This window comes from Nerophis lumbriciformis, linkage group LG23 (assembly GCF_033978685.3).
Source record: "Nerophis lumbriciformis linkage group LG23, RoL_Nlum_v2.1, whole genome shotgun sequence".
Taxonomy (NCBI): domain Eukaryota; kingdom Metazoa; phylum Chordata; class Actinopteri; order Syngnathiformes; family Syngnathidae; genus Nerophis; species Nerophis lumbriciformis.
The window spans coordinates 36099161-36109160 of record NC_084570.2 but is presented as its reverse complement, the minus strand read 5'-3'; the positions used below and the strand labels follow the sequence as shown (position 1 = coordinate 36109160).

Below are 10000 nucleotides of genomic sequence, written 5' to 3'. Positions count from 1 at the left end.
CAACATGCCGACTAATAAACCCAACTAAATCTGAAATAGGAAAAATCAGCAAAATAATCCTGGACAGAGTCAACACAAAAATCAAGGACAAAACACCACTCAACCAATGGAGAAATACAGCAGCAGTAATCAAATGGTTCAACAACATCCAAGACAAACAACAGCACAACTTTATCTCCTTTGATATCGAAGAATTTTACCCTTCCATCACGCAAGACCTACTGACTCAAGCACTAGACTTCGCCTCAGACTACGACTCAATCACAGGCAACGAAAGAAACATCATCATCCACGCAAAAAACTCCATTCTCATCCACAACAGTACACCATGGCAAAAAAAGAACAATGCAACATTTGACGTCACTATGGGAAGTTTCGACGGAGAAGAAACGTGTGAACTCGTTGGGAGTTTCCTCCTCTCCCAGCTCGCTAGCCTCAATCTGAACCTTGGTATTTACCGTGATGACGGACTGGCAGTATGTCGCGCCTCGCCAAGGAGCAGCGAGAATACCAAGAAGCGCATCTGCCAAATTTTCAAAGAGAACGGCCTACGGATCACGATTGAAGCCAACAAGCAAACCGTCAACTTCCTTGACGTCACTTTCAACCTGAGAAATAACAGCTACCAACCATTCACGAAATCCAACACAACACTCCAATACGTGCACCATGACAGCAACCACCCACCCACCACCACGAAAAGAATACCTACCGGAATTAATAAAAGGCTATCGATGCTGTCATCTAGCAAAGCTGAATTTGACCAAGCAACCCCCCCGTACCAAAAAGCCCTTGATGAAAGCGGATACAATTTCACCCTCACCTATGAACCCACGCCAGGAAACCAACCAAAAAAGAAAAAAAAACGAAACGACATCATCTGGTACAACCCCCCATACAGCAAAAACGTCTCAACTAACATTGGACACAAATTCCTCAATCTGATTGACAAACACTTTCCCAAAGACAACATCCTAAGAAAAGTATTCAACAAGAACAACATTAAATTGAGCTACAGCTGTATGAACAATATACGACAAATTATCTCAAACCACAACAAAACAATTGCAAATGAGCCGTCGGCCCCCGGACAGAGCGACTCCAAAACCAACAAAGGCTGCAACTGCCGAAAGAAACCTGATTGCCCTCTCAACGGGGGGTGCTTACAAACATCAGTTGTCTACCAATCTAAGGTAACACGCAAGGACATTAACACATCCGACACATATGTAGGATTAACCGAGGGAGAGTTCAAAACCAGATGGAACAATCACAAGGCTTCTTTCAGGAACCAAAACCTGCGGAATACCACAGAACTCAGCAAACACATTTGGAACCTCAAAGACAATAATGTTGAATATTCAATAACATGGCAAATTCTTGCATCCAGCACACCTTACAATAGTGGTAATAAAAGATGCAACCTATGCTTGAAAGAGAAACTGTTTATTATTTACCGTCCAGACCTGTCATCCCTCAACAAGCGCAGCGAAATTGTAACAGCATGCCGCCACAGACGGAAACACCTCCTAGGTAACACATGAGCCAATCACCACGCCCCTACGCCAGCCTGTACCCACCCACTCTGTGCCCTATATAAACCATGGTATGTGAATGCTCCCATTAAAATCTCCTGATGATTGAGGGAACCCCCTCATGAAACAGGCCTGTAGTGATGAAATAGTCTTGTGATTTTTTTCCCACACATACATATATATATATATATATATATATATATATATATATATATATATATATATATATATATATATATATATATATATATATATATATATATATATACGATATTCCGATATTGTCCAACTCTTAATTACCGATTCCGATATCTACCGATACCGATATATACAGTCGTGGAATTAACACATTATTATGCCTAATTTTGTTGTGATGCTCCTCTCTGAGCTGCCACCTTACCGTGGTAGAGGAGTTTGCGTGTCCCAATGATCCTAGGAGCTATGTTGTTCGGGGGCTTTCATGCCCCCTGGTATGGTCTCCCAAGACAAACAGGTCCTAGGTGAGGGATCAGACAAAGCGCAGCTCGAAGACTTCTATGAGAATGCACCGGGGCCCCCCTCTGGAGCCAGGCCCGGAGTTGGAGCACGATGGCGAGCACCTGGTGGCTGGGCCTGTCCCCATTGGGCCTGGCCAACGTGGGTCACCCCTCCAATGGGCTCACCACTCATGGGAGGGGCCATAGAGGTCGAGTGCATTGTGAGCTGGGCGGCAGCCGAGGGCAGGGCACTTGGCGGTCTGATCCTCGGCTACATAAGCTAGCTCTTGGGATGTGGAACGTCACCTCGCTGGGGGGAAAGGAGCCTGAGGTAGAGAAGTTCCGGCTGGATATAGTCGGACTCACCTCGACGCACAGCAAGGGCTCTGGAACCAGTTCCCGGGTGGGGGTACGGGTCCTGACTGTTGTTAGTGCTTACGCACCAAACAGCAGTTCAGAGTACCCACCCTTTTTGGATACACTCGAGGGAGTACTGGAAAATGCGCCCCCGGGTGATTCCCTTGTCCTACTGGGGGATTTCAACGCTCATGTTGGCAACGACAGTGAAACCTGGAGAGTCGTGATTGGGAAGAATGGCCGCCCGGATCTGAACCCGAGTGGTGTTTTGTTATTGGACTTTTGTACTCGTCACAGATTGTCCGTAACGAACACCATGTTCAAATATAAGGGTGTCCATATGTGCACTTGGCACCAGGATACCCTAGGCCGCAGTTCCATGATCGACTTTGTAGTTGTGTCATTGGATTTGCGGCCTCGTGTTTTGGACACGCGGGTGAAGAGAGGGGCGGAGCTTTCTACCGATCATCACCTGGTGGTGAGTTGGCTGCAATGGTGGGGGAGGATGCCCGACAGACCTGGTAGGCCCAAACGCATTGTGAGGATATATACAAACCCCGTTTCAATATGAGTTGGGAAATTGGGTTATATGTAAATATAAACGGAATACAATGATTTGCAAATCCTTTTCAACCCATATTCAATTGAATGCACTACAAAGACAACATATTTGATGTTCAAACTCATAAACTTTATTTATTTTTTTGCAAATAATAATTAACTTAGAATTTCATGGCTGCAAGACGTGCCAAAGTAGTAGATCCCCGCTTCCGCCATCCTAGGTACTGCCGTTGTGTCCTTGGGCAAGACACTTTACCCACCTTCTCCCAGTGCCACTCACACTGGTTTAAATGTAACTTAGATATTGGGTTTCACTATGTAAAGCACTTTCTGAGTCACTAGAGAAAAAGCGCTTTATAAATATGATTCACTCCACTTCACTGTTACAACTTTTTTCCCTTGTAAAAAAAAATATTTCTACAAAAAAAAGTGATTTTACAAGGAAAAAGCGTGTAAAGATCGTTTTACCGGAAAAGTTGTTGTATCGTTTTTTTCGTATTTGTACAAAAAAAAAGTTAAGAGAAAAACAAATTGTCACATAACTCTAAATTGTATGATTCCACAAAGTAAACAATCAGTGTGTATTACAAGAGTAAAAAAAAGGAGTAATTGCTCGCGTGGTGAAAAAAGTTGTCTTTTATGTTAAGAGGAAAATCGTATTTTCCAAACTATTAGCAGCTACTTTTTCCACACGCTTTAAAAACTGTGCGGCTAATCTATTCATTTTTCATAATGTTTTGTGTTCAACAAACAGGTTTCATACAACACCAACAGAGACACTGAAAAGGTGTGTTATTGTTTGGACAAGTGTGCTCACTGCAGGTGCTGCGGGTTAAAAATGTACTGTCCGTCTTGTTTTTTGTTCTTCATAAAGGTCCCTCACCTAGGACCTGTTTGTCTTGGGATACGCTACCAGGGGGCATTGAAGCCCCTGAACAACATAGCTCTTAGGATCATTGGGACACGCAAAGTCCTCTACCACAGCTCAGAAAGGAGTTTAAAACTGTCATTACTCAAAGAATAATAACAACTTCTAATTTATGGGTAGATCTGACGTTGATCTACAGATTTAAGCATTGAAATTCAAAATAATATATGTGGATATGTGACTTATTTTTAACCCTTTTGAGATGGGGGGGCCTTTTGGATCCCCAAGATCATTAGTGTTATAACTGTCATGGCTCAAAAAATAAAAAATCAATGTCATGAATTAGTAACCTATTTAAGTCTTCAATGACTTCACATCAAATATTACACTTTGAAAAAGGCTTGGCGGAAAATATTGGGTAATTTGTGTTTTTGCCAGAAAAAAAAAAGTTTTCTTTAAAAATGTTTTTTTTAAATAGGGACATAAAACACAAAAAAATCTAAATATCTGAAGTTGACCCATAAATATTGAAGTGTTGAAAGTTAGAAAGGACTTATTTTTAACCCTTGCAGCCTCATTTTTGGTACAAAATGCGGCTGCTAGACTTTTGACAAGAACAAGAAAGTTTGATCATATTACGCCTATACTGGCTCACCTGCACTGGCTTCCTGTGCACTTAAGAAGTGACTTTAAGGTTTTACTACTTACGTATAAAATACTACACGGTCTAGCTCCGTCCTATCTTGTCGATTGCATTGTACCATATGTCCCGGCAAGAAATCTGCGTTCAAAGAACTCCGGCTTATTAGTGATTCCCAGAGCCCAAAAAAAGTCTGCGGGCTATAGAGCGTTTTCTATTCGGGCTCCAGTACTATGGAATGCCCTCCCGGTAACAATTAGAGATGCTACCTCAGTAGAAGCATTTAAGTCCCATCTTAAAACTCATTTGTATACTCTAGCCTTTAAATAGCCCCCCTGTTAGACCAGTTGATCTGCCGTTTCTTTTCTTTTCTCCTCTGCTCCCCTTTTCCTTGAGGGGGGGGGGGCACAGGTCCGGTGGCCATGGATGAAGTGCTGGCTGTCCAGAGTCGGGACCCGGGGTGGACCGCTCGCCTGTGCATCGGCTGGGAACATCTCTGCGCTGCTGACCCGTCTCCGCTCGGGATGGTGTCCTGCTGGCCCCACTATGGACTGGACTCTTACTACTATTATGTTGGATCCACTATGGACTGGACTCTCACAATATTATGTCAGACCCACTCGACATCCATTGCTTTCGGTCTCCCCTAGAGGGGGGGGGTTACCCACATATGCGGTCCTCTCCAAGGTTTCTCATAGTCATTCACATCGACGTCCCACTGGGGTGAGTTTTTCCTTGCCCGTATGTGGGCTTTGTACCGAGGATGTCGTTGTGGCTTGTGCAGCCCTTTGAGACACTTGTGATTTAGGGCTATATAAATAAAGATTGATTGATTGATTGAACCCTTTAATGACTGAGACCCTTTTGTTTCCCCAGGACCTTTAGCGTTCACCAAAAGTGAGGGAAGTCATAATGGTAACAATAAATATTGCATTGCTTTTGAAAATGAAAAATATCACAATGGCCGCCGCATGATTTCATTTTTCAGTGTGCGGTTTGAAGTACAATTTTACTTTAAAAATAGCCAAAATAGTTTTAGAATATTCTGAATATATTATATTGAATATGTAATATTTTATTTTTTTCTATAGTTTTGACTGATGTATAAGATATTACCAAAATAAAATGTTGCTGCCATTTTGTCTCTTATGTTCTCCTGTCCTGTATTGATGGTCGTCATGGCGATGTCAGGTGACCATGGACGACTTCGAACTGTCCTGCAAAGGTATCTATCGCGCTTTGACCATCAGAGAAAAGTACATGAAGTTGGCCTACCAGCGCTTCCCTGGCACCGCCTCGCAGTACTTGCGCGACATTGAGGGAGACACCTTCAAGGTGGAGGACCAGGTGCAACCAGGTGAATGATACACTCTCAACATGAATTTTATATGCTCTCAGTATTAGCTAACATGAATCATATATACACTCAATATCATCTTACATGAATTATATACTCTCAATATTATCTAACATGAATTATATGTACACTCATTATCTAATATGAATGATATGCTCTCAATATGATCTAACATGAATTATATACTCTCAATATTATTTAACATCAATTATATACTTTCAATATTATCAAACATGAATTTTATATACTCTCAATATTATCTAACATGAATTATATACTTTCAATATTATTTAACATCAATTATATACTTTCAATGGGATCTAACATTAATTTATATATTCTCAATATTATCTAACATAAATTATATACTCTCAATATTATCTAACATGAATTTTATATACTCTCAATTTTATCTAGCATGAATTATATGCTCTCAATATTACCATACCATACCATACCAACTTTATTTATAAAGCCCTTTAAAAACAACCACAGTTGAAGAACAAAGGGCTGTACACCACAAAGAAATACAGGCAAAGAACAGACTAAAAAATAACATTTAAAACAGAAGTAAATTACACATTGAAAAAGCAAATACAAATTATTCTAAGAACAATTTGTTAGACAAAAAGCAGTTAAAAAGTTAAAAACAGTTAAAAAAGTTAAAAACAGTTTAAAGTCTCATGCTGGGTTAAAAGCCAGTGAATAAAAATGGGTTTTAAGAAGGGTCTTAAAAGCATACTTGCCAACCCTCCCGGATTTTCCGGGAGACTCCCGAAATTCAGCGCCTCTCCCGAAAACCTCCCGGGACAAATTTTCTCCCGAAAATCTCCCGAAATTCAGGCCACAATATAAACAGCGTACCTGCCCAATCACGTCATAACTGTAGAATGATCGAGGGCGAGTTCTTGGTTTCTTATGTGGGTTTATTGTTAGGCAGTTTCATTAACGTCCTCCCAGCGCGGCAACAACACACAACAACAGCAGTCACGTATTTGTCTACCGTAAAGCAGTTCGTCTGCCGTAAACAGCAATGTTGTGACACTCTTAAACAGGACAATACTGCCATCTAGTGCATTTGCTGAAAACACTTTTGTGCGTGCCACACAGCAATGCATCATCAGAGAGGGTGTTCAGCATGGTTAGAAAAATAGTGACAGAGAATAGAACAAGGATGGACAATTCAACCCTTAACTCAACAATGAGTAGATGAGTGTTATGTGTGTGTGTATATGTGTAAATAAATGAACACTGAAATTCAAGTATTTATTATATATATATATATATATATATATATATATATATATATAATAAAATAAATATATATTTATAGCTAGAATTCACTGAAAGTCAAGTATTTCTTGCATATATATATATATATATATATATATATATATATATATATATATATATATATATATATATATATATATATATATATATATATATATATATATATGAATACTTGACTTGGTGAATTCTAGCTGTAAATATACTCCTGCCCTCTTAACCACGCCCCCCGCCCCCGCCCCCACCTCCCGAAATCGGAGGTCTCAAGGTTGGCAATTATGCTTAAAAATAGCCAAAGAAGGGGCCTGTCTCACATGGAGAGGGAGATAGTTCCAGAGTTATCTAACATAAATTATATATACACTCAATATTATCTAACATGAATTTTACATACTCTCAATAATATCTAACATCAATCATAAACACTCAGTACTATTTAACATGAATTATATATACTCTCAATATTATCTAACATGAATTATATCCTTTCAATGTTATCTAACATGAATTATACACGTTCAATATTATCTAACATGAACTATATACACTCAATATTATCTAACATGAATTATATATATATATTCAATATTATCTAACATGAATTATATATACTCTCAATATTATCTAACATGAATTATATATACTCTCAATATTATCTAACATCAATCATATTTACTCTCAATATTATATAATATACCCAATATTATCTCACATTAATTGTATATATATTCAATGTTATCTAACATGAATTATATATACTCTCAATATTATCTAACATGAATTATATATACTCTCAATATGATCGAACATGAATTATATATACTCTCAATATGATCTAACATCAATAATATACTCTCAATATTATCTAACATGAATTACATACTCAATATGATCTAACATCAATAATATATGCTCAATAATTTTACTGTTAATTTTTTTTCCAACATAGTTTTCACGTCGCCGCCAAAGAACGACGAAGACCCCTTCGACACGGTCGACCTCCCAGAGACCCTGGACTACGTGGCTCGCATGAAGGACGGTCTGATCTACGTTTACGATGACGCGGACGCCGCTGACAAGCATCGGCCCAGAGACCTGCCCTGTCCCGACTTCAACTCCTTCATCGACGACATGAACTTCCTCATCGCGCTCATCGCACAAGGACCCACGTGAGCCACTGCGAGTCCTCGTTGAAATCTTTAATATCGTACAAAGTTGTAATGTTGTCATGCACAAAAAAGTATTAATGTTAGCAGAATTCTGTCGGAATTTTACGAGAAAAATAGCGTTACCAACTTTAACGTAAAACGACAACGTGACTACTTCAATACACATTTTTTGCACATTCTTTTAACGGTAATTTAGCGTTATTCTGGAAATATAACGACTTTAAACATTATGTCTTTGGTTTCTATCGTACAAAGTTGTAATGTTGTAAGTAAGTAAGTATATTTGATTTATAAAGCGCTTTTCACAGATAAAATCACAAAGCGCTGTACAAAACATAGGTTGTCACGCAAAATCCTGTCGGAATTTTACAGGAAGATTGTTACCCACTTTAACGAAAAAAAGACAACGTGACTACTTTAATTTAATTTTTTTACATATTTTTTTAATGGTTATTTAGCAATATTCTGGAAATATAACGACTTTTAACGTTATGTCTTTGGTTTCCATCGTATAAAGTTGTAATGTTGTCACGCAAAAATGATGCAGAATGAAGGAGTATTACGTAAAAAATGTTGGCATAGTCTGATTTTTTGTTGTTGTGAAAAAAGTCATAGTATCATAAGCCCAAAATTCCAACTTTAATGGAAATTTAAAATGCGACGACTTAAACCTCATCATTCACACATTTTTTTGGAGTTACCCTTTTTGAATGGCGTCACAATTTATTTTCGTAACACTACAAAATATTTTTATAAAAATGTTGTTCTCAAAATATTGATATATAATTCTATCGTACAAAGTTGTACTAGCATGAATAAAGTGATAATGTTGCAGAATGAGGGAGTACTACGTGAAAAACGTTGGCATAGTCTGATTTTTTTGTTATGAAAAAAGTTGTAATATCCCAAGCTTAAATCATAATTTTGACAAAAATTTACAATGCGACGACTTAAACTTCATAATTTATGCATTTTTTTGAGTGGCCTTGCAATTTATTTTCATAACAATACAACAGTTTTCTATGAAAAATATTTATTCCCGAAACAAACTCCTAATTTACCCTTTTTTTTTGAGTGGCATCTCAATTTATTTTTCTGCAACATAATGTATTTTCAAACTATAACGACTTTTCTTTTAACGCTATGTCCTTGTTTTCTATCCTACAAAGTTGTATTTACATGAATAGAGTGATAATGAGCGGGCAGCACGGTAGAACAGGGTTAGTGCATGTGCCTCACAATTCGAAGGTCCTGAGTAGTCCTGAGTTCAATCCCGGGCTTGGGATCTTTCTGTGTGGAGTTTGCATGTTCTCCCCGTAACTGCGTGGGTTCCCTCCGGGTACTAAAGTTCCTCCCACCTCCAAAGACATGCACCTGGGGATAGGTTGATTGGCAACACTAAATGGTCCCTAGTGTGTGAATGTGAGTGTGAATGTTGTCTGTCTACATGTGTTGGCCCTGTGATGAGGTGGCGACTTTTCCAGGGTGTACCCCGCCTTCCGCCCGAATGCAGCTGAGATAGGCTCCAGCATCCCCCGCGAACCCAAAAGGGACAAGCGGTAGAAAATGGATGGATGGATGGAGTGATAATGTTGCAGAATGAAGGAGTATTACGTGAAAACGTTGGCATAGTCCGATTTTTTGTTGTTGTGAGAAAAGTTGTAATATAAGTTTAAAGTCTTCACCTTAACAAAAATTAACACCACGACTAATTAATTCTCATAATTTACGCATTTTTTTGAGTGGC

At 38.8% G+C, this 10000-nt stretch overlaps 1 protein-coding gene across 1 annotated transcript in view; it reads left to right on the top strand.

The window, feature by feature from the left end:
* Positions 1-10000, top strand: part of ampd1 (adenosine monophosphate deaminase 1 (isoform M)) — a 50136-nt gene that overhangs the window by 18574 nt on the left and 21562 nt on the right. Inside the window, exons 4-5 of the mRNA XM_061985659.2 lie at positions 5629-5794; positions 8034-8253. Coding sequence (XP_061841643.1) covers positions 5629-5794; positions 8034-8253 — 386 coding nt within the window. The remainder of the gene's footprint in view (positions 1-5628; positions 5795-8033; positions 8254-10000) is intronic.